The sequence below is a fragment of the Stegostoma tigrinum genome, chromosome 15, assembly GCF_030684315.1.
Source record: "Stegostoma tigrinum isolate sSteTig4 chromosome 15, sSteTig4.hap1, whole genome shotgun sequence".
Lineage (NCBI taxonomy): Eukaryota > Metazoa > Chordata > Chondrichthyes > Orectolobiformes > Stegostomatidae > Stegostoma > Stegostoma tigrinum.
The window spans coordinates 26,215,159-26,240,979 of NC_081368.1; the positions used below are offsets into that span (position 1 = coordinate 26,215,159).

Here is a 25,821-nt window from a genome sequence, read left to right on the forward strand (position 1 = left end):
TGGGTGTCAGGAGTTGTGCAAAGAGTATTTCAGAGTGGCACTGCTACTTACAGTTCCTCCCCCTTGTTTTGGGAAGACAGTGACAAGACTTGGGACAGCATCTAATCTCTGGTCAATGGATCAAACTCACACTCAATAAATTACTTGATGTACATTGGTTTATAGATGGTAGAAATAAAACTATTCCAATTCTTGGTCACTGTGCAAGATTGTGACCGTTTGTCATCTAGTTGACCCTGAGGTGAGGTACAGGCCGTATATCCACTGCAACATTACCTGCTTCTGCCTCTATAGCATCATTCATCTCAACCTTCATGGCAGCTAATCTGCTTTTGAAAATCACATTCATTCATTCATTTGACATCTTTGGACTTCTCTACTTCAAATCTGTTCTGGCGACATCCATCTTCCAGAATCTAAAATTCTGCTGCATAAGTCACACCAAATCATTCTAACCATTACAAATAAAAGCAAAATACTGCAGATGCTGGAGATCTGAAATAAAAATGGAAAGAATTGGCGAAACTTAACAGGTTGGGAAGTATCTGTAGAAAGCAAAATGGAGAGTTAACATTTCAAGCCCTAAAACTCTTTTTCAGCTTTCAAAAAGTCATGAGACTTGAAATATTAACTCTACGTCTCTCTCCACAGATGCTGCCTGACCTACTGAGTTTCTCCAGCACTTTAAATTTTCATTTTAGCCATTACCCCCTAACTGAGGCAGTGGCAGAATGGAACGGCCATTGCTATTATTTAACTAGAGATCCAGTTAATTTAATATTCTAGGACAAGGGTTCAAATCCAACCACAGCAATTGATAGAACTTGAATTCAGTTAATCAATTTACACTATGAAAATAGTATTAGTAATGGTGACTGTGACAGCTATTATCAATTGTTGTAAAAATCAATTTGATTCATTAATGCCCTTTAGGGAAGGAAATATGCAGTCCTTACTAGTCCGACATTCATGTGACTCCAGCCATGTGGTTATGTCTTATTTGCCGAGCAGCTATTCAGTTCAAGGGTAATAGAGATAGGATGCAAATATAGCCTTGTAAAAAAAATCCACATCATATGAAAGAATTAAAAACAAAATGGATTGAATACACAAATGCCTCAATTTAAAAATTCTCAATGTTTTTAAATCCTTCCAATGGGTTTTCTACTCTCTAAAAGATTTAAAAGGGACCTAAGAGGCAACTTTTTCCACACAGAGGGTTGTGTGTATCTGAAAGGACAACAGAGGAAGTGGTAGAGGTGAGTACTAATACAACATTTAAAAGATATTTGGACAGGTACATGGATAGGAAAGGTCAAGGGATATGGGAAAATTGCAAGCAAATGGGACTAGTTCAGTTTTTGAAACCTAGTTGGCACAAATGAGTTGGGCTGAAGGATCTATTTCTGTGCAATATGACTCTATGACCCTATAATCCTGTCCAGTCTTTAAACCCTCTGAGTTGAGGAAGAATTTATTCAGCAAGAGGGCAGTTAATCTGTGGAACTCATTGCTGCAGAGGACTGTGGAGGCCAAACCATCGAGTGTATTTAAGACAGAGATAGATACCTTCTTAATTGGTAAGGGGATCATGAGCTATGGGGAAATGGCAGGAGAAAGGGGTTGAGAAACATATTAGATGGGTCAAATTGCCTAATTCTGTTCCTATATCTTATGGTCTTATTTATGTAATCCTCCAATTTTGGCCTTTCATACAATCTCAGTTTCAAACATAAGATCATTTTTAGCTGCCCTGATCTAAAATCCATCTAAATTCTTATCCTAACCCTCCTTCTCCTTTCTATCTCTCATTTGAGATGCTTCTTAAACCCTATCTTTTTCGACCACTGACTCATTGTCCATTATTAGTCAGTTTATTTTTAGCAGAGCAAAATATAGCTTTAGGCACAATTAGAGATAAATACACCATCACATGCAAGGCTCAAGCTACTGCCTATCTAAATGCTTATGCCCAACTCAGACATTTTTAGCAATGGTGGGACATGTGCATTTCTATCACAGCTTTATCATGACTGCCAAATATATGTGCTTTGCAGAGTTGCAGTAAATCCAGAGACAAGGCCTGATCTGAATCTGAAGTGAAGTGGTATGGGGCTGCCTGGAAGGCTGCTCTCACATTGATTATAGCACCAAATGAAGCAACATGTCAAGATAACAAAGTGTGAAGCTGGATGAACACAGCAGGCCAAGCAGCATCTCAGGAGCACAAAAGCTGACGTTTCGGGCCTAGACCCTTCATCAGAGAGGGAGATGGGGAGAGGGTTCTGAAATAAATAGGGAGAAAGCGGGAGGTGGACCGAAGATGGATAGAGGAGAAGATAGGTGGAGAGGAGAGTATAGGTGGGGAGGTGGGGAGGCGATAAGTCAGTCCGGGGAGGACAGACAGGTCAAGGAGGCGGGATGAGGTTAGTAGGTGGGAAATGGAGGTGCGGCTTGAGGTGGGAGGAGGGGATAGGTGAGAGGAAGAACAGGTTAGGAAGGCGGGGACGAGCTGAGCTGGTTCTCACCTATCCTCTCCTCCCACCTCAAGCCGCACCTCCATTTCCCACCTACTAACCTCATCCCGCCTCCTTGACATGTCCATCCTCCCCGGACTGATCTATCCCCTCCCCACCTATACTCTCCTCTCCACCTATCTTCTCCTCTATCCATCTTCAGTCCACTTTCTCCTCTCTCCCTATTTATTTCAGAACCCTCTCCCCATCCCCCTCTCTGATGAAGGATCTAGGCTCAAAACGTCAGCTTTTGTGCTCCTGAGATGCTGCTTGGCCTGCTGTCTTAATCCAGTTTCATACTTTGTTATCTTGGATTCTCCAGCATTTGCAGTTCCCATTATCTCTGAAGCAACATGTCAAAACTAGGTTCATAAATGCTCACGGAATTCCTGGGCATTGTTGAACCTACCCACAGTTAGGCAATCATCAGACTGGTTTCCATTCTCCCTAAAGATTTCAACATTTGGAATTGGAATTCCCACAAGATCTTCTGATATCTCTTTGGTGGAAGACTAGCAGAGCCTTGAGAGATACTGCAGGCGGCTGCTCGTTGTGTAACTCCAGTGATGACACTGGCCTTCGGTGGAAGTAAAGTCTAACAACAGGCAGAAGTTGCTCAAACATTTAGAGCAGTTACTATTATTTTTAGCTGCAGCAAGAAGAGCTTCAGCCAAAGTTCAGACCTGTTCAACTCTAACTGTAGATGTATAAAGGCTACATACCTAGAGTTCATTTGTAAGACTGCAAGAGAATAGCCATTTACCTAAGATAATACAAATATGCTGGGTCATGACTCATTTTGTTACCATTTGTTTTCTCACATGCATTCTATGGGATCTGCTCGCATACTTTATACAATCCAACCAATGGAAAAGTGTACCTTATGGGTGATCCTAAATCATGAACAGTAATAGAGGGTAGTGGGGAAATAATTGTAGAATTGAAGCAAAGGTTGTTACACAGCAGACTTATTCCAACACAGTTGTCAGCAACCAGACACGCAGCATCTTCTAGTGAGATGCATGCTACAGTGACTGTCCAGCAATGTCATTAATACTGCAGCGTGAACAGGCTGAATGGCTTTAGAACAAATAGGGCGCTGGCACTCGAGAATGGGAAAGAAGCGTTCAAACAAGATTGATGAGGTTTTAATATTCAGTACAGTGGGACAAAAACGATCAGAATGAAGATGTGGTGGGAGCAAGGGGCTTAAGCTAATAAAAAAATGTTTTTTTTAATCACAATGCTTACACAAGGGAGGTCGTGTTTAAAATTCAGGCGGTTCTACAAACATCTTTGTTTGATGCACTTTTCCGGACAGCGTTCATTTTACTGTTTTTCAGAAATGCAGGTTCATGATTTGACAGTAACTCATTTATTTCATTTGGTCTGAACTGAGGAAACTTACGCCCGTAAAATGCACTTTTACTGGATCTGGTTTCTTTTTTCTGACACTGTCTCACACAAGCCTTGATGATCAAGTAGCCCACCTCTGCTATATTCAGCAGCACGCAGACGCCAGAGACTGCCAGCATGAAGATGGTGAAGATGGTCTTCTCGGTGGGTCTGGAGACAAAACAATCCACTGTGTTGGGGCAAGGGAATGCATCGCACTTGACCAGGCGGATCATCCTGAAGCCCGGGTAGATCAAGTAGAAGATGTACAAGAAGGCAACTTCGAAAATGACCCTGAAGATAATACTGATCACGTAGGTCCACCAGAGAGACCCGATGATGTGCATTTTGCGCTTGGTCACCTTCTCTATGTCCATTTCCCCAGCTTCTCCTGTAAGCTGCTTGATCCGGAAAATCTTCTTTTCCACATGATGCTTATGGGCAACGTGCATGGCCACCAGGAGAGCGGGAGTGGCCACCAGGATCAACTGGAGTGCCCAAAGCCTGATGTGGGAGATGGGGAAAAACTGATCATAACAGACACTGTTACAACCTGGCTGTTGAGTGTTGCAAGTGAAGCCAGTCTTTTCATCACCCCAAACACTTTCTGCAGCCACAACCAGCACCATGATCCTGAAAATGAACAGAACAGACAGCCATATCCGTCCGATCCCGGTCGAGTGCTTGTTCACTCCTATTAGAACAGTGTAGAAGACAGGCCAGTTCATCTCCACTCAGTTCTGGAAGGGAAAGTAATCAATTAAGGTGACAATTCCTCCGTGTCAGCATCAACCCAACGCCTTTTGTAATTGGTGATCATATGGTCTGTAGCGTTCTACATATTATGTTTGCATACAATGATTCCTTTTATTGTACTAACAAAACAGTATTCAGTTCCGACTCCTTCATCTCCACCTACACTAGATAAAGGAATCTGTGTAGTCACAGTGATACCATGTGCCCATTATTCATTGTTTTAGTTCGCCCACGTTGCCCCCTTTCTCCCATACATGGGTATGCTCTGTGAATAGGCTTTACCAATGAAACCATTTTGCCCAGTTTTTTTAATTCAACCATTTATATTTAAAAACAATTAAGATTCTTCCCTATTTACGGCAATTTCTACAGGCCAAACAAAAAGTACTTACATGTGAACAAGCTTTAGTAATGAATGAATGAATGAATGAATGAATGAATGAAAGGATTTCCCTCCATGTTTGCTAACTGCCAACCACTTTACACCCTAACTCAATTGCAAGGCATATAGTCAAAAATGTTTCTAGTCAGTATAATTTTTGCTTTAATTCATTAAAGTAAAAGTGGCGTATGTGCTCTCCAATGGCTCAAAGTGTTTATCAGGTGAGTTAACTGAATAGGCAGACTAGAAATAAAACAGTTTGGCCTCCTGTTCCTAGCTTGGCTGGCTTCAACAGACAAAACCATTGTGTGCTACATCGGTCCTGATATTGCTGTAGTTAGAAAAAAAGAAACAAACCAAAATTATCACTACAAGTCACAATTCAACAACAGAGACGTACCTTTATAGAGCACCTTTAAAATTGTGAACAGCTCCAAGGCATTTCACAGGAGCATTGTCAAAACAAGGTTGATGACCAGCCATGTGAAATATTAGAATGTGTCTGAAAGCTTTGCACAAGAGGCAGCTTATTCAGAATGCCTCAAAGAAGGAAAAAAATGCAGAATAACTTAGGAAGAGAATTTCATAGCCCAGAAAACTGAAGGTAAGATCAGTCACAGTGAAGTGATCAAAACCTGGGGCTGAAAAGAGACCCAGAATTCGAAACATACATGGATTTCGGTGGGAAGTTACATATAATGGGAGGGGAAAGGACAATGAGGGATTTAAAAACAAGCATTTGAAAATTGAAGCACTGGCTTGACTGGAAGCCAACGTAAACAGCTGGTGCAAGGGAAATGGGTGAAGAAAAGTACAAGTTAGGATGTGGACAGCAGAAGCTAGATGAGTTCAGGTTTATGGAAGGTGAAGGATGGGAGGCCAGTCAGGACAATATAGGAATAGTGAAGTTTAGCGGTAACAAAGATACAGATGAGCTGTGACAGAGGCAAGATGGAGGATGTTACAGAGAATTAGTAAGTGGCCTGGGTAATGGAGGGGGTACAGAGAAGTTAATCTCAGCAGTAAATATGATGCCAACATTGTAAATAGCTTGGCTCAGCTCAGACAGAAGGGTGATGGCTACATTTTGGAGGAATGATGAACAGAGTCTAAGCAAAAAGAAATATTAAAAATATGAGCTAACACAAGGGGCAGAAATGGAACAAACACAGAGAAAGCTGGAGAATCGCTGCATGATTAGCAGCATCTGTGCAGAGAAAAATAGTTAATGTTTCAAGTTAGGTATGACATCAAAACTTTGAGGAATGTAAGTTGTGATCAGTTGTTTGGTGGGACCATGGCTGTCAGAGAAGAAAGTGGGTCTCCTTGAACATTCAGGAAGTACGAGACAAGTGGAGAGAGAGAGAAAAAAAGTTTGACGTTGTGGCAAATGAACCTCATTGCAAATTTATGGTTTTACCATTATTTTCTCGTGTTCTGTTCACAAAGTCATGTAGGTTTGATTTCATCCTTGTGGAATTTTCAGCTGGGGAAACAAAGACACAGGTGGTTTCAATGCCATGAAATTTAGAGAGGGAGCTATGCAGCCCAGGGGGGTTAGAAACAGTAAAATTTTTAATGCTTGGAAATGAACATACTGGTCATGCAAGAGGTCCATTTTGAGGTATACATGATGATGCAGACCAGTATTTCACATTCACAAGTTTTAATGTCAAATATTTCTTGTTCTTTGTACTCAGGCTGATTTATCATTTTTCATCAATTGCTTTTTCAAGTCACTCCAATTCTCAGTTGAGAGGGTAAGCAACAATCTGGTCTTAGGCCACTGCTGATGCTGCTCAGCTTATTGTGTGTATTTGCACAAGACTGGCTCTGGGGCAACAAACTATTCTGACGATGTGTTGGGAAACAAATGTCTTATGTTTTGTTTCTTCCAAAACCGAGCTCAGCTGGCTGAATGGCTAATTTACAGTACAGAGTGACACAAGAGCATGGGTTCAATTCCTGTGCCGGCTGATGGTACCATGATGGACTGTCCTTATTCAACCTTTCCCCCAGCCTGATGGATGGTGGCCATCAAGTTAAACCACCACCAGTTGTCTGTCTCTAATGAGCCATTTGGTTCTCTGGCATTTTGGGAACTTTACCATTACCTTCTGAAGGAGAATTCTACATGCAGTTCATCTGTTGTATGTTCCAAATCTCCACTGGATTTAAAGAAAAATTTGGTGGTCTTTTCAGGTACTCAAAGAATCTTGTTTGATTACACTCTGATGAAGTGCCTTAGAACATTTTACTACAGTAAAGCTCCTACTTAAGTGCAAGTTGTTGCACTATGTAAATTGAAAACAAAAACATTCAGAATGTCAAAGGGCCAATTGATTCATTATTGCCCATCCTGCATCACTGTCCAAAACAAGGCTCATCCCCTTTATCTTCAGAGTATTTGCCCTCACTTACACATATTGTATCAATGCATTCTCAATCCTTCCAACACGTGCTTTTGCTGATGAGATCTACGTGTAACTTAGAGACAGAATAGACCCAATAGTCACATAGACCCAAGTTAACAGCAGCAGATTTTTGCTGTGGAGATTGCAAGTCAGGACAGGGAGGCATAATGATGGGCAAGTGATGGCAATCACTTGAGTCTCCTGCAATGTTGGCAACATCCTGATATTCAATTTCTTTCATGTGTTGGATAGAACAAAGAAAATTACAGCATGGGAACAGGCCCTTCGGCCCTCCAAGCCTGCGCCGATGGAGATCCTCTGTCTAAGCCTATCATCTATTTTCTAAGGGTCTGTATCCCTTTGCTCCCTCCCCATCCATGTACCTGTCCAGATACATCATAAAAGACACTAATGTGTCTGCGTTTACCACCTCCACAGGCAATGTGTTCCAGGCACCCAACACACACTGTGTAAAGAACTTTCCACGCATATCTTCCTTGAACTTTACTCCTCTCACTTTGAACTCATGATCCCCCGCCGACTCTGGGAAAAAGCTTCTTGATATCCATTTTGTCTATACCTCTCGTGATTTTGAGAACCTCAAATCAAGTGCTCCCTCAATCTCCGTCTTTCTAATGAAAATAATTCTAAGCTACTCAACCGTTCTTCATAGTTAGCGCCCTTCATACCAGGCAACATCCTGGTGAGCCTCCTCTGCACCCTCTCCAAAGCATCCACATCCTTTTGGATAGTCCATAGAATTCACTGAAACTATGCAGTGTTTGTTGAAGAAATCAGAGATATACTGCAAATGGTAACTTGGGTCCATAATTTTTTTTTCAATAATACTGAATTATATATTGATCTGAAATACTTAGAATGAGGATGGAAATCAGCCTGTTGATTTGAATTTTCCTGAAAAAAAAAGTGTTTTTTTGCATACTTTGTTGGAATGAACAAATAATGGCCTTTCTGTCATATCTTGGTATCAGAAGTATGTCATTGCTGAGATTAATCTGTAAGACTCAGCTGACTACAGTGGGGAAATGTTTTGCATTGAAGCAATGCAAATGGTGTCAATAATAATGCTTATTCAGTCAACTGCCATCATGTTTATGCCATAAATGTTCTTAGTGACGCTAAGTGGCATCTGATGTAGTAAATACTATTCCTTGTTAATAATGCCAAGTTGCATCATTTGTAGTCACAGTCAAAGTGACAGAATTTCTTTTGTTCAATTCGTTAAAAAAAATTCTGGTCCTCTTTCATTTGCTTCAGGATTGCTACAAAGTTCAAGGCCTTGATTTGACATTCTTTATCGTGTACAAATAGTAAAGTGCAACATGTGAACTTATATTACATATACTGAGAGCTAGAATTTAATTTTAAAAACTGTTCAATTGTTTATTTCAGCTGCATTCACAGGAAAGAAAAAGGCTGCATTAAAACTTGTCATTTAGTGGAATATAAAACGTGTTCCATCATCCTTATGTTTATCCCAATTTGGGAAGAATGGATATACTTAATATGGCAGGACTGATTTCTGTGGTAAATTAAGCATGAACAATGCTGACTATAAAACAAAAACAGTCCTTATTAGATGGATGATAATTCTAACAGCTAAAAAGGCCTGAAATCTGAACTGAAAACAAAGTGTGCACAACAGCTTAATCAGCACTGAAACAAAAGCACTGTGCAGGGACCTGGGTTCAATTCCACCCTTGGGCATCTGTCTGTGTGGAGTTTGCACATTCTCCCCATGTCTGCATGGGTTTCCTCTGGGTGCTCTGGTTTCCTCCTACAGTCCAAAGATGTGCAGGCTACATGGATTGGCCATGCTAAATTGCCTGTGATGCTCAGGGATGTGTAGATTAGGTGGGACTTAGGGGTCTGGGTGGGATATTCTGTGGAATAGTGTGGACTTGATGGACCAAAGGGCCTGTTTCCACATTGTAGGGATTCCATAATTCTATGAAAATGTAGATTTATGGTTTGAAGAGAACTTTCAACAGAACTCACTTACACTTGTAATATTTTAGTTTTTTACTCAAATTCATAAGGTGGAGGAAGCTAGGGTCAAGTTCAGCTAGAGAGGATTACATGCAGGCAAGGAAGGAGCTCAAAAATGGTCTGAGGAGAGCCAGGAGGGGGCACGAGAAAGGCTTGGCAGAAGGAATCCGGGAAAACACAAAGGCATTTTACACTTACGTGAGGAATAAGAGAATGGCCAAAGAAAGAGTAGGGCCGATCAGGGATAGCATAGGGAACTTGTGTGTGGAGCCTGAGGAGGTAGGGGAAGCCCTAAATGAGTTTTTTGCTTCTGTCTTTACGAAAGAAACCAACTTTGTAGGGAATGAAACCTTTGAAGAGCAGGTGTGCAATGCTGGAATGGATAGAGATAGACGAAGCTGATGTGCTGAAAATTTTGTCAAACATTAAGATTGACAAGTCCCCAGGCCCGGATCAGATTTGTCCTCGGCTGCTTTGGGAAGCGAGAAATGCAATTGCTTCGCCACTTGCGAAGATCTTTGCATCCTCGCTCTCCACTGGAGTCGTACCTGAGGACTGGAGAGAGGCAAATGTAATTCCTCTCTTCAAGAAAGGAAATAGGGAAATCCCCGGCAATTATAGACCGGTAAATCTCACGTCTGTCGTCTGCAAGGTGTTAGAAAGGATTCTAAGGGATAAGATTTATGACCATCTGGAAGAGCATGGCTTGATCAAATACAGTCAACACGGCTTTGAGGGGTAGGTCATGCCTTACAAACCTTATCGAGTTTTTTGAGGATGTGACTAGAAAGGTTGATGAGGGTCGAGCTGTGGATGTGGTGTATATGGACTTCAGTAAGGCATTTGATAAGGTTCTCCATGGTAGGCTCATTCAGAAGGTCAGGAGGAATGGGATACAGGGGAACTTAGCTGCTTGGATACAGAATTGGCTGGCCAACAGAAGACAGCGAGTGGTAGTAGAAGGAAAATATTCTGCCTGGAAGTCAGTGGTGAGTGGAGTTCCACAGGGCTCTGTCCTTGGGCCTCTACTGTTTGTAATTTTTATTAATGACTTGGACGAGGGAATTGAAGGATGGGTCAGCAAGTTTGTAGACGACACAAAGGTCGGAGGTGTCGTTGACAGTATAGAGGGCTGTTGTAGGCTGCAGCGGGACATTGACAGGATGCAGAGATGGGCTGAGAGGTGGCAGATGGAGTTCAACCTGGATAAATGCGAGGTGATGCATTTTGGAAGGTCGAATTTGAAAGCTGAGTACAGGATTAAGGATAGGATTCTTGGCAGCGTGGAGGAACAGAGGGATCTTGGTGTGCAGATACATAGATCCCTTAAAATGGCCACCCAAGTGGACAGGGTTGTTAAGAAAGCATATGGTGTCTTGGCTTTCATTAACAGGGGGATTGAGTTTAAGAGTCATGAGATCTTGTTGCAGCTCTATAAAACTTTGGTTAGACCGCACTTGGAATACTGCGACCAGTTCTGGGCGCCCTATTATAGGAAAGATGTGGATGCTTTGGAGAGGGTTCAGAGGAGGTTTACCAGGATGCTGCCTGGACTGGAGGGCTTATCTTATGAAGAGAGGTTGACTGAGCTCGGTCTCTTTTCATTGGAGAAAAGGAGGAGGAGAGGGAACCTAATTGAGGTATACAAGATAATGAGAGGCATAGATAGAGTTGATAGCCAGAGACTATTTCCCAGGGCAGAAATGGCTAGCACGAGGGGTCATAGTTTTAAGCTGGTTGGTGGAAAGTATAGAGGGGATGTCAGAGGCAGGTTCTTTACGCAGAGAGTTGTGGGAGCATGGAATGCGTTGCCAGCAGCAGTTGTGGAAGCAAGGTCATTGGGGTCATTTAAGAGACTGCTGGACATGTATATGGTCACAGAAATTTGAGGGTGCATACATGAGGATCAATGGTCGGCACAACATTGTGGGCTGAAGGGCCTGTTCTGTGCTGTACTGTTCTATGTTCTATGTTCATATATTAAGTAAGATATTTAAAGCAGGACAGGAATATTTGGGTACCCTGTTCTACTTACAGCTTTTTGCAACTGCAGAACAACAAGACCCTGAAATAATTAGGGGTTCCAAATCTATTAAAGTTGGCATTGCATTTTGAAAATTCAATAGTATTAGAGTCCAAGAAAAATATATTACTACTACCAATATTATTCATTTTGACACAAACAATTTTAAAAAGGTGATCATTTCTGGAAATCAGTGTTAGCATCAATCACACCCAAATCAAATGTATCACAGATTAGATGCAAAACAAAGTAGATTGCCCCAAATGCAACTCCAAAGAATACTATTCAGGATACCAGTGTGAAAGAATGAAAGACTGTGGAAAAGATGGAGGAAGTGAAACAAGGGGGGAAAAAGAACAAACATAAACACAGAATGAGAGAAAGAAAGAAGATTTCACCTGTTTAAGGTAGTCCTAAGTGTTGTACAATCAATGAATTATTTTTGAAGTGTTATTACTTTTGTTGCCAAAAATGGCAGCAAATTAAAGTATAGCAAAGACTATAGCTGAATGACTGTTTTGATGGCATTACCTCTGTCTTTAACCTTTCCAATTTTTACAACAGCTATCTTTGTGGCCTCACTGGGTGGCATTGCTAACAATGAAAACCAAATGAAAAGATTCATGATGGAGATGAGTTTTATGATTTTTATTGGAAATAAAAAAAGAGAATTAGACATTAAGGGTGAGTTAATTCACTCCATACCCTGTGTATACACTTTTACATTGTAATCTTTTTTCTCTTGCCAGAAACTGAAAAAAGTTTCCACTTCAGGAATATGCAATCTCCACCTTGTTTGAGCTGGGAAATGTTGGCTATGTTACCTACTTCCACCTGGAAGAATTCATTTGTATAAATTTGAGAGCCATAGTGACCTTAATTGTCCCTGGTAGAACTGTTGTCTCTGGTTTGGGCTTTGGGTCCTGGTGAAGGATGTGGCCCATTTCAGGTGAATCACCCTTGAAAACAATGAGCTGACTTTCAATACATGTATTGTGAGCCGCCAATGCTATAACCAATGACAGTAATCTTTTGCTTTTCAATCAGAACACAGTCTAGACAGTATGCTGATAATCTAATGTAATACTGGGTGAGCTCTGTACTGTTGGACGTGCTACCTTTTCCTTAAACTATTAAGCCAAGGCCCCATCTTCACCCTTAGATGGAGGTAAAAGACCCCACAATGCTATTTTAATAGAAACAGCTTCTCTGTACATTAGCTAAAAAGTATCCTTCTCACAACATCCCTAAAACAAAATCTGATCATTATCTCAATACTGTTTGAAGGACTTTTCCAACAAATTTGCTGTGGTCCTTCCTTCATTACCACAGCGACTACAACTCGAAAGTGTTTTGTTGCCTTTAAAAGGTTTTGGGATAACAAAGTGTAGATATCAAAGGTCAAGCAGCATCTTAGGAGCAGGAAAGCTGACATTTCAGGCCTAGACCCTTCATCAGAATTTTGAGATATCTTGAAAGATACTACATAAAAGTTTACATTCAGTTGAAAGAAAGACAAGTCTAACCAAATGGCTTTAGATAATGTGGTGGGTGTTGTAACTATTGTGCTCACCTACTGCCCACTGTATAACAAAAAATAAATTTAGACCAAAGATAAATTTTTATCTCCCAAACCAGGAGTACTGAGACGAGCTGCGGTGGCCCCCAACTATTGCATCAAACAGAGATCAGCTAACTCAACACAGAAAAATAACCCTAACTTTTGGTGATCAACAAGACTGATCAGTTCATTGGGTTCATACATTGAGTCACCAAGGGAGAATTACATTATTCACTTTATCCAACTAATTATTTTTCAATATCTTCCATTGTGTTTGTTTGCGATTATTTTCATTCCAATTCAGAAAGTGGCTAGGATTTTATCAAGAGGTGATGGCTTAGCAGTATTGTCACCAGACTATTACCCAGGTCTCTGGATTAATGTCCTGGGGACCCAGGTTTGATTCTTAACACAGCAGAGGTTAGAATTTAAATTCAATTTTTAAAAAAAGTTGAATGATGATAAATCCATTGTCGATTGTTGGGAAAACCCAACTGGTTCACTAATGTCCTTTAGGAAAGGAAACTGCTATGCTTACCTGTGACTGCAGATCCACACAGCAATGTGACTGGCTCTTAAACTGCCTTGTGGAGAATTACTGATGGGCAATAAATGCTGGCCTAGCCAGTGACATCCTCATCATGTGAATGATTTTAAAAATATTCACAGATGTGTGCAATATCAAAACACCACCACAGGGTGGCATTAAGTATCAATTCTAATTACACAATTTCCAACAGCCCACTGTAACTTTAAAGTTACTTTAGCAACCATTGTAAATTTTTACAGTAATGTGACAAAAGACAAAAGCAATGGAGAATGTGTCACTTGCTGGTTAATGGGTAGGAAGGGACATATTATATGTTCCACAGTTATAAGGTTTAAAAGTGAATTTGATCAAAGTGAGAGTGTACCAACCAGGCAGAAAATGAAAATTTTGATGGGTAAGTGAATCGAAGGCGAGAGAAGGTCCTGAATAGATCAAAGGCTACCAAAAGCTAGCAGTTAAACTTGAAACTGCAATGGATCAGAATGGAGACAACTGCAAACAAATCCAATAAAAACATTAAGCAATAATTATATCTGATGAAAACAAATAATGCAAGCTCTCCCTCAATGGCTCAGTATATTTAGAAGTGATTTCGATGGGAAACTTTTCTAGGCTGAGTATAAAACAAAATGAGATTGGATGTGGACTTTGCATAGCATTCAACAAAATAAGGGAATATGGTCTTGTCAGTCATCAAAGTAATGAGACCAAAGCAGCCTTGAAAGGACGGTGGGCCGGTGGATTGGGGGTGGGGAAGGGGGGTGTTCAGATGGTCAAGAAGAATATTAAGATAATCTGTACTTGGGCTGAAAATAAGGGAGAAGAGATAGACTGTGAAAATAGAGATCGTAAAGACATGGTAAATTGAGATGGAGATGTAGAGACCGATGATGCTAGTTGAATGTATTAAGGAAGCCTAGTAAAATTTAAAGAACAGTTACTCTTATCTCTGGTGTGGAATTTAGCTCCGATGTCCCTCCTTGCATAAATGCCATAGTGAGCTCTGGAGTTGTAAGGTCCCTGACGGAACTCATAACAACTCTTGGTCGCAGATTTTTGTTAAGTGCTACCTGATAGTACCGTCAACAACACTTTTCATCACGTTACTGATGATTAAGAGTAGATTGATGGGTAATTTGTAACTTGATTTATCACTTTCTTGTGGACTAGACACTTCTAAACAATTTTTTACTTTATTGTAACTGTGCTAAAACAACTGGGGTATAGTTAGTTCTAGTGCACAAGTCTTCAGCACTGTATACCAGCTTGTTGTTGGGGCTAAGTCTTTAGTATATCCAAGTTACTAAACCATTTCTTGATCTCAGTGTGAATCAAGTTGGCTCGAGACTCTACTTAGTTCATATGGTCAAAGGCGGCCACACGTTCAGGGCCCTGTTAGTTTTGAGTGTATGGGAAGTCATGGACTCTCTTCCTACCACAAGATCATTTCATTGTCTATAATCGTGCAAAACTGGATATCATAGCACGACAGAAATCTGATCCAATCCATGGGCTGTGCAAATTTTTAAAGTTTTATCTACGGCATGCTACTGCCACTGTTTAGCATGCATGCTTTCTTGTGCTGGCACCTCTTTTAGGTGTGCCTGGTTCATACTCCTGGCACACACTCTGCACTTGTTATTGTCCCAGACTTGATTCCCTCGCTTTATAGTAATAGTATAAAGAACAAAACTATACAACACAGGAATAGGCACTTTGGCCAACCAAGATTGCACTGCTACATGATGCCTTTCTAAACTAAAAAAATCCTCTTGCCTCTACACAGTCTGTATCCCTCTATTTCCTGCTTATTAACACATCAAGATGCATGAAATATCAATACTCTGTCTGCCTCCACCATCACCTCTGGCAGCACATCCAGGCACTTATGCTGTGTTTAAAAAACCTTACATCTCTTACATCTTCTTGAAAGTTGCTCCCTTTAACTTTAAATCTACACCCCCTCGTAACTAACATTTCTACCCTGGGGGAAAAAAAAAGACTCAGACTATCCGTGCCTCTCAGATGTTGACAAAATTATCAGGTCATCCTTCAATGTTCAAGTGAACAAAAACAAGTTTGTCCAATCTCTTCTCATACATAAACACCCTCCAAACTAGAGAATATCCTGGGAATCCGTTTCACCCATGCCAAAGCCTCCACATCCTTCTGTTAGAGTGGCAAGCAGAACTGTACACAATATTCAAAATGTGGCCTAACCAAAAGATATAGCAGGAGCAAATTACTGCAGATACTGGAGTCTGTACTGAAAAAAAAAATTATGCTGGAGATCACAGGTCAGGCAGCATCCATGGAGAGAGAAAACAATCTTTCTAATCTGGCTGTCAGATACACCATTGTTCTGCCATTCTCACATTCCGATCAAAATCTGAACTATCGACATTTTTTTCCCCAGCACCCCACTCACCTGAATTATTGCATAAATGCTGTCCCCTCCATAGTTCACGTTAGCTAAAGATTAGTAGTGAGGGGAATACGGAAACATTGAAAATAGAAGACAAATGACTGGTTCTTTGAACATGCTCCTCCATTGAATGGGATCATAGTTTACCCTGTATTTCAATGCTATATTCTCACATTGTTTCTGTGCCCTTTGGGCCTTTAAATTCTAATTCGAAATAAAAAGCATTCCCCCTTACACTAGTGCTTGACTTTAGTATAGTACTGTTAATGCAGTACATTTCATAACTGTTTTCTATGCTCGCTAATCTATCAATCAGGGATAACCAAGTGTGAAGCTGCTTGAACACAGCAGGCCAAGCAGCATCTCAGGAGCACAAAAGCTGACGTTTTGGGCTTAGACCCTTCATCAGAGAGGGGGATGGGGAGAGGGTTCTGGAATAAATAGGGAGAGAGGGGGAGGCGGACTGAAGATGGAGAGAAAAGAAGATAGGTGGAGAGGAGAGTATAGGTGGGGAGGTAAGGAGGGGATAGGTCAGTCCAGGGAAGACGGACAGGTCAAGGAAGAGGGATGAGGTTAGTGGGTAGGAAATGGAGGTGCGGCTTGAGGTGGGAGGAAGAACAGGTTAGGGAGGCGGGGGACATGCTGGGCTGGTTTTAGGATGCAGTGGGGGGAGGGGACGAGCTGGGCCGGTTTTGGGATGCAGTGGGGGAAGGGGAGATTTTGAAGCTTATGAAGTCCACATTGATACCATTAGGCTGCAGGGTTCCCAAGCGGAATATATGAGTTGCTGTTCCTGCAACCTTCGGGTGGCATCATTGTGGCACTGCAGGACGCCCATGATGGACATGTTGTCTGAGGAATGGGAGGAGGAGTTAAAATGGTTCGCGACTGGGAGGTGCAGTTGTTTGTTGCGAACCGAGCGGAGGGTGTTCTGCAAAGGGGTCCCCAAGCCTGCGCTTGGTTTCCCCAATATAGAGGGAGCCACACCGGGTACAGTGGATACAGTATACCACAGTAGCAGATGTGCAGGTAAACATGTGCTTAATATGGAAAGTCATCTTGGGGCCTGGGATGGGGGTGAGGGAGGTGGTGTGGGGGCAAGTGTAGCACTTCCTGCGGTTGCAGGAGTAAGTGCCGGGTGTGGTGGGGTTGGAGGGGAGTGTGGAGTGGACAAGGGAGTCACAGAGAGAGCGGTCTCTCCGGAAAGCAGACAAGAGTGGGGATGGAAAAATGTCTTGGGTGGTGGGGTCGGAGTTTGATTCCTGGCATCTGGCCCCGAGGACCTAGCAGGAATACCACAAGAAACCTGATATCCTCATGTGAGCGGTCAAGATCAGTGAAAGCATTTTACACAACAGCTCACAGCCACCACCTTTCACATTGTTCAATACACCAGCATTTAGTCCTGGCTTTCAGGACACAGGAATAACATCCAGTTAACCTACCTCACTAAAACTCTCATTCTAACAAATCAAACTCAATTCTTGCTGTCGCTACATACTAATTTTTCAGCTGCGGCAGACACAGTGTCACTCTATACTAATTTTAAACTTTGTCTCTCGACTAAGGAGGTCACCAACAACTAAACAGAGCAGAACTGGTGTGGGGGGGGGGGGGGGGGGGGTAAAGACACCTGGATCTCAGGATTGCTAAAGAATGGCTCATCGCATTATGCTGCTAGCTGCGACAATGCCTTTGGACGATAATGGAATGCTTCTACTTTGTGCCTCAGCTTGGCATCACCTAGCACGATATGCAACTGCTAACAGCGTAACCATGGATCTCTTGCTGCAATCTTACACCCCATTTACTCAATCCAACCTGGCACTTCCTCATTTTCTGCTTTCAGGCACCCCAGAACAGCCATTTTCCAGCTACAGCAACCTTAGAAGAGAGAGTGGGGACAGCATCATTTTACAAATAAAAAGGCCCCAACACTTGATCTGAAACTCAACATCACTGGCCCAGATACTGGCACTGCACATGCCTTAGGTTAATAGAGATTGGGGATTTGCACAAAATGAGGCACTGAGCATGAATGACCTATGACTAAATGAAAGGGCAGGGGATAGCTGTGTGCTAGCTCTTAAGGGCTAAGCTTTGGACAATTTCTTCAACAGAACACAATGGGGTGACATACACAAGAACCAAGGATGCAAACCATGTTGGAATGCATTGGCTGGCCAAGCCAAAGAGCCTTTGTTGCCGATAAGAAAAATGGGAGGTTAACTTGGCAGAGGACATCAAACAGGGCTCTCCCAGACTTCGGCCAATGTCCATGTCACATTGTCGACCTAAGTACATTACAATTTCAGCCCCTGTACCTATTACTGAAAGTGTAAGCACATCAAATCCTCCCAAGCGTGCAACAACACTTCCTCCCCCAATCCAGTAAGTCACCATGCCTCCAAAAACATTCCACTGTACTTACAAAGTTATAACAGCAGAGAGTGTAAACTGGGGAGGCAGTAACAGAGTGGTATTGTCACTGGACTAGGTAATCCAGGGACCCACATTAATGCTCTCAGGATATAAATTTGAATCCCAAGATGACAAATTGTGAAATGTGAATTCAATTAATGTAATCTGGAATTCAATGCTAGACTGTTGGTAAACCATGCATCAGTCAATTGCCTTAAACACCAAATCATTTGCTAATTTCCTTTCATGAAGGAAATCTGCCATTCTTACCTGTTCTGGCCTACATGTGACTCCAGATCCTCAAAAATATCATTAACTCTCAACTGCTTCAATCTAAAACGGCCAAGGAAGCAACTTAATTTTAGAGCAAGAGATAACAAGGTGTAGAGCTGGATGAATACAGCAGGCCAAGCAGCAGAGGAGCAAGAAAGCTGACGTTTTGGGTCTAGACCCTTCTTCTGAAATGGGGGAGGGGAATAGGGTTCTGAAATAAATAGGGAGAGGGAGGTGGAAAGAAGATGGGATGTGGTCGGGGTAAAAGGAGATTTTGAAGCTTCTGAAGTCCACATTGATACCTTTGGGCTGCAGGGTTCCCAAGCTAAACATGAGGTGCTGTTCCTGCAACCTTTGGGTGGATTGTTGTGGGGGAAGATGAAAAGGTCTGCAACTGGGAGGTGCAGTTGTTTGTTGCTGTCAGGAACAGCAGGTACAGTATACCACATTAGCAGATGTGCAAGTGAACACCTGTTTGATGTGGAAAATCTTCTTGGGGCCTGAGACCTATGTCCGTGACACCAACCATGCCCTCCACCTCCTCCAAAACTTCTGCTCGATTGATATACTGTATCCGCTGTTCCCAATGTGGCCTCCTCTACATCGGGAAAAACAAGCAGAAGCTTGGGGACGCTTCATGGAACACCCACTCTCGGTTCGTGAGAAACAACTGCACCTCCTAGTCACGAACCATTTCAACTCCCCCTCACGCTCCTTGGATGACATGTCCATCCTGGGCGTCCTGCAGTGCCACAACGATGCCACCCGAAAGGTTGCAGGAACAGCAACTCATATTCCGCTTGGGAGCCCTGCAGTCCAATGGTATCAATGTGGACTTCACAAGATTCAAAGTCTCCCCTCCCTTGACTGCATCCCAAAACCAGCCCAGCTCATCCCTGCCTCCCTAACCTGTCCTTCCACCCACCTCAAGCCCCAGTCCCAAGTCCTACCTACTAGCCCCATCCTGCCGCCTTGACCTGTACATCCAACCTGGACTGACCTATCACCTCTAACTCCCCACCTACACTCCCCTTTTCTAGCTCCATCCCCACCTCTTTGACCTGTATCCTCTCCACCTATCTTCTCCTTTACCTGTCTTCTGACTCCCCCTCTCTCGTTACGTATTTCAGAATTCCCTTCCCTTCCCCCATTTCTGAAGAAGGGTCTAGACCCAAAATGTCAGCTTTCCTGCTCCTCTCATGCTGCTTGGCTTGCCGTGTTCATCTAGCTCTACACCTTGTTAACTCAAGATTCTCCAGCTTTGGCAGTTCCCACTATCTCTGAATCAATTTTAGAGCAACTGGGGGGCAAACAACAAATGCTAGCCCTGCCAGTGACACCATGTCCCATCAAAAATAAAGAAAAAATATAAAAACTTTCAAGTTTAATGCCTGACCCTTAAAATTGACATTACTAGTGGACCCATCTTCTAGTTTTATTCACATTACTTGGTGAGTGACAGACACACACATTGAATGAACCTGTGTGGTTCACACCTTTAAGTTACACATCAACACATCCAGTGCATGGAATACATGCTAGCAAAAGGTCCTTCCTAGCATGATATACCACATTAGTAGCTGACAGGCAAATATTGCGGTTGGCAAGCACTGATTCCAACTATGTTACAAATCTGTGTTTGACATCCTTTGGAAGCACTGAAATTAGGAGATGGAATAGGCCATTCATCCCTTTGAGCCTGCTCTGCCATTCAAAAGCATCGCGGCTAGGCTGCTACCTTATTGCCACCTCCTCACTTTTTCTCCTCATCCCCCTTGATGCCTTTTTAAAAAAAGGCTCTTTCTTGTATACTGTATATTCAGTGACTTAGCTCCTATAGCTTTCAGTAGTATAGAATTCCATAGATTTACTATTCTTTGACTGAAGAAACATTTCTTTATTTCAAATGTTAAATGTATCCGGAGATTGAATCCCCTGGTTTGACATGCCTAAACTGTTAAATCATCCTACTGCAGGCTAAGCTCAATGGGGTAAATATTTCCCTACTTCACTACTAAAAAAGCATTTTGTAAAGTAATGTATGAATTGCATCAGTCATGCAAGCTTATGTAAGAAGAGTACTTTTTTAAAAAAAAATAGAAAATCCTCAGAGATCACTGGTTAATTACAACACCACCAAGCTGGAATTTCCAACAGCAGCTGATGCAATACTGTCTGAAGTTTCCTCAGCACTGCAGCCAGCACAGACAGGGAGGTTGGTACTGAAACACTACACTAAAAACTACTGCTTTCATATAGGAGCATGCCTTGCATTAAGTGCAAAATTCATTCTCACTGCCCAATGAAACAAAAACAAAATTGTGAAATGAAAACAACTTTTTACAGTAATCAAGTTGCAGGAAGTCACTTGGCAACATTTTGAAAGCTACAAACTATGGTTCCCTAAGGAGCCAAAGATGTTCTTGCTGATGAAACTTTATTTAGTTTTAATGTGCATCTTGGACATGTTGGTCTTCCAATTTTTAGGCTGCTGGCATTTACTGGACTCTCTAATTCACAAGTGTTCACAGTTAATTTAACAAAGGCAGATCAGAAATACCTGCATTCCCTAAATTGAGCATGATGTTGACAGTCTATCCCATATGAATTATCTTTTGTACGAATTACCTGTTAATTCAAGTCAAACAGTGCAAGTAAATCAGTGATCATTTTAGACCTTAAGTATTGGAATATAAAACCTAAAATGACTGAGTTAAGACAACAATCAAACTATTTTTCTTTAAAATCCAGGTAATAACAAATACAAATGCATCCCTAGAATTAATTAGGGAAAAACAGCTCTCCTTGGTGTGTCTTCAAAATAATACAGGCAAAAACATCATAGCACCACTGAACCATAGGGCTGCTCTCGAATTAGACAATTACTGGGTGATTTTAGCCTGGAGGGTTGCCATGCCTCAGACAAGGGATGAAGTTGAGATGGCGACATTAGCCTGTGAGAGAATTGGACTCCTGCTGTTGGCATCATTCTACATTGCAAACCAGCCATAGAAGAACTAGCCGGAAGACCCTCGACTGACAGAAAGGTGACGTAATTGCACTGAATTTGTTCATGATATTAGTAAAGCATATATTAGTAAATTCATACAAAATTCTTTGTTCTGATATTTAAAGGTATTTACTGGGGTTTAAATTAATGAACACATTCAACAGAGTACTGGACAGATGACTGTAGTATCAATGGAAGTTTGTTCTCTACAAATATTGTAAACATTGTATCAAGGATTTGGTTGGCAGGGTTGGGGGGGGGGGGGGGGTAGAAATAATGGATTCTCCAGCATCTGCAGTTCACAAGATAACAAAGTGTGGAGCTGGATGAACACAGCAGGCCAAGTAGCATCATAGGAGCACAAAAGCTGACGTTTCAGGCCTAGACCCTATCAAGGATTTGGCATGGTTTTTGCAACAGCAAGACATTTAAGGATGGGCAATCAATTCTGGCCCTGCCTGTGATGCTCATATCTCATGAAGGAAGAAATTAAGTTTGCTTTCTTAGCAACAATACTGTCATATCCAAGTATGTGATCGTTTGCATTGCTGTTGTTGTGATACAACTTTCCTATCAAAACTGTCAAACATATGAGCAAAAATGATTCAAACTTTTCATTCCAATTCCAATTCCCAAACTGTTTGCTAAATGAGAAAATTGACATAGGCAAATTAAAGAAAATAACCAAAAAAACCCTGACTTTTTAAGTGCAATACTTTGCACAAACAATACTTGTTAATATAGGAGTTACATAAAAAGTGAGGCCTTTGCCAAATTTAAGGCATCTGGGAAAGCACACAGAATCAAAGCTGTATTTCATTCCTTAAAACTGAATCCAACTAGCTGTGGACATTTGACAACTCTGAATCATTAGCGAGACATTGTAGCCAATATGTATGTTAGAAACAGCTAATGCTGGTTTTCAGCCTGAAACAATTTAATCCATAAGTAGTTATTACCTTTTCCTAAAATATATCCTTTCCTCCACTGCTGGCTGCATATTAAGATCATGATTCCATCCACTAGCTTAGGCCTATTTTTGTTTTTAAAGAATCACTAGGCATTTCCATTGATTTCAGACTTCCAGTAAGATTGACAAGTTTTAAAAAAATTAAGATATCTTATGTTAAAAAAGTGTGTTAAAACATATCAATATGGCATCTTTAGTGTAACAAAACACTCCAGATGCTTTCCTGGATTATCATAGTGTTTAATTTTGCTTGATAACAGAATGTGATAGCAGCATAGATGGCTAAAAAATTAAATAGATAGCTTTAAAAGAAAAACAGAATTAGACAGATTGGTTCAAGGGAGGAATTCCAGAATGTAAGCCTCAACAGTTGAAAGTGTGGCTTCCAATAATGGAACAAAGCACATGAGGCAAGAATTAAAATGAGCACATATTTCACAGGGATGACAAGTGGGAAGACTTACAGGGGTGAGGAAGAGAGTGATACAAGACATTTGAAAAGAAGGATAAATTATCGGCATGTTATTGCTTGATTGGCTCCCAATCTAGTTCACTGAGATAGGTGAATATGTCCGGATGTGGACATGGATGAGATTTTTAGATGACCTCAAATTTACAAGAGGACTTAATATGGGAGACCAGTCATGAATGCGTTGTACTATCAAAATTTAAAGATAACCGAATGGACAATGGCTACAAGAAATTTGTGCATAGCGTGAACTTTGTATTTCCAATAGCTTCTTCCAGTGTGCTATCACATCATCTGTGATTTCAACACTATCAACTTGACCTGATAATCAACAACTCTCAATCTGTCCACCACTATTCACACCTGCACAAAGAATTCCACACGAGGAATGACGACAAACAGAAATTTTCAGTCCTCAAGAGCTCCTTATATGCAATTGTTCACCAGGCAGACTGAAGGCGGCGCGAAAATCAATGCAGTTAATTGTCAAATGAAGCAGCAGTAGAGTGAAGGATGCAAACTGACTAGGCATGATCTTACTGAATGGCAGAGCAAGTTCAAAGGTCAAAGTGGCCTTTACATGCTCCTAACTCACTTGCTTATGTGTACAAAATCTGGAAAAAGAACAAGCAGATTACCACCATAACATCATGTGGTTTCAGATTCTCCAAGGCAGATGTTAATCCTGCCAAGGCATAAGAAATCATCCTACACCAACAGCAAGGGACAACTTAATGAGTGACACTTGTTCCAGAACAGGCTGACTTCGTCTCAAGCAAATGGAGACGGTAGCTAGGGAGTAGACTTTGGAGTCAAAGACAACAGCTTTAGTACTCCCAATATTAAACTGGAAAAAAGTTTCTTCATCTAGTCATAAATATCAAATAAACAGTTGAACAACTTATTAACAACGAAAGAAAGTTTTGAATCAGTGGCGAGCTAGCTGCAGTTGAGTATGATCAATGCGAATGAAAACTAATGATTTAAAAATTAAAGTCACAGCATGTAGATGAAAAATCAGAAAGGAACAAGACTAATAAGTGAGGGACAACAGGGATAATGGGGTGGAAGAGAGAAGAGAAACAAGTGATATAATAAATTCAAAGTGAGACTATGAATTGATGCATATTGAATATATGCTTCAGGTCAGCAATGCACACACTCGCATTCCTCTTGTCAGATGAGTTTATTAATAGCTATCTCAGTCGATAAATGTCATGCAGGAGATTGTTACACCAAGAATCTTTAGATTTAATCTGTTGTCTGTAATGCTGATAGTTTATTTCACAGTCATGACTGGGAATGGGTTACAATTAGCTTCAGCATCTCGGACTTTCAGACAAAAAAAAGACTGACATTCTCTAAACTGCACTGAAATTTAGCGGATGTGATATATTGACTTTCAAAACACCTTTGATAAGAAATCATGTGTAATCGGGGAGATTAACAAATACAAGATTAGCAGAGTGTGGTAAATTAGTTTACAAATTGATCAGAAGGAATCCTGACACTACCTCTAACTTCTCTGCTCTTCCCTATTCCAGCATATGGCTGATGATTCCGAGGGGTTTCCCTCATTTGGTATCCATGCATGTATTTTCAAATGAGGTTTGAGGTTGACAAGTGGGATTCTTAAGCACTGATGTCCAAAATTTCAGATAATACTATAACAGGGTAGATAAATAGTGGAGACTAAAAATGTAGTACATGCCTGAAAAAAAAGTATTATATAATTGTAGCTTATTTGTAGTAGCGGCAGGAGAGGAACAGGTAGAACCTGGCTATGACTAGTAATAGTGGAGCTTCTAGATAAAAACCAGAGGAACAGGGCTCAGATCAAGCTCAGTCACAGCAGCAGTAAGTAGAACAATCACTGGACCCACTAGCAGAGCTCCTGAGGTGATGTCAGGGTTCAAAAAGTAATGGAGGGGAACAGGATTGGCTACTTGGGAACCAGCTTTAGGGGCTAACAGTAGTACTGGAGAGAGTAAATGTAAAGTCAGGGACAAGATGCAGATATGGACGGAATGCTAGGACTATACAGTAGGCAGAGAAGACATGGGCAGGATAAGGCACATGGGAGGTCCAGAAAACTGCTCCAAGTACTCCAGATGTAGCCTCACCTTGTACGGTTAGAGTAAGACTTCCTCACTTTCATGCTCCAAACTCCTTGAAATAAGGGCCAACATTCCATTAGCCTTCCTGGTTATAGTGAGAATTCAGGTCTAGTGTGCGCCTCTAAGAGTGAAGGACAAGGGCAGCAGGTCCAAGGCATTTTATGAGTAAGTATAACAGAATTACCAGAGAAACAGTGGGACCTATTAGAGACTAAAAGGGACAACCTGCACATGGACCCAGTGAGTGTGGGTAAGATCTGAAATGAATACTTGTCATCTGTATTCAGATAAGAAAAACACTGCAGCTGGGGATTTCAGTTGGGATGGTGAAGTTCCAGAACATGTGAATGACTAATGAGGAGGTATTAGGTGTTTTAGTGGCCTTAAGGTGCTTTAAATCAAAGGGATGTAAACAGATGTATCACAGACTGCTAGGGGTGTCAACAGAGGAGTTGTTGTTACCCTGGTAGCTATATTTAATACTGTGCTGGCCACAGGCAAGTGCCAGATGACTGGAGGACAGTTAATA

General features: G+C 41.4%; 1 protein-coding gene across 1 annotated transcript in view; it reads right to left on the minus strand.

Moving 5' to 3' along the window:
• Window positions 1–2,835: 2,835 nt before the first annotated feature.
• Window positions 2,836–25,821, minus strand: part of LOC125458975 (uncharacterized) — a 53,131-nt gene continuing 30,145 nt past the window's right edge. The window contains exon 10 of the mRNA XM_059651256.1: window positions 2,836–4,644. Within this exon, the coding sequence (XP_059507239.1) occupies window positions 3,791–4,644 (854 nt within the window). The 3' untranslated portion in view covers window positions 2,836–3,790. The remainder of the gene's footprint in view (window positions 4,645–25,821) is intronic.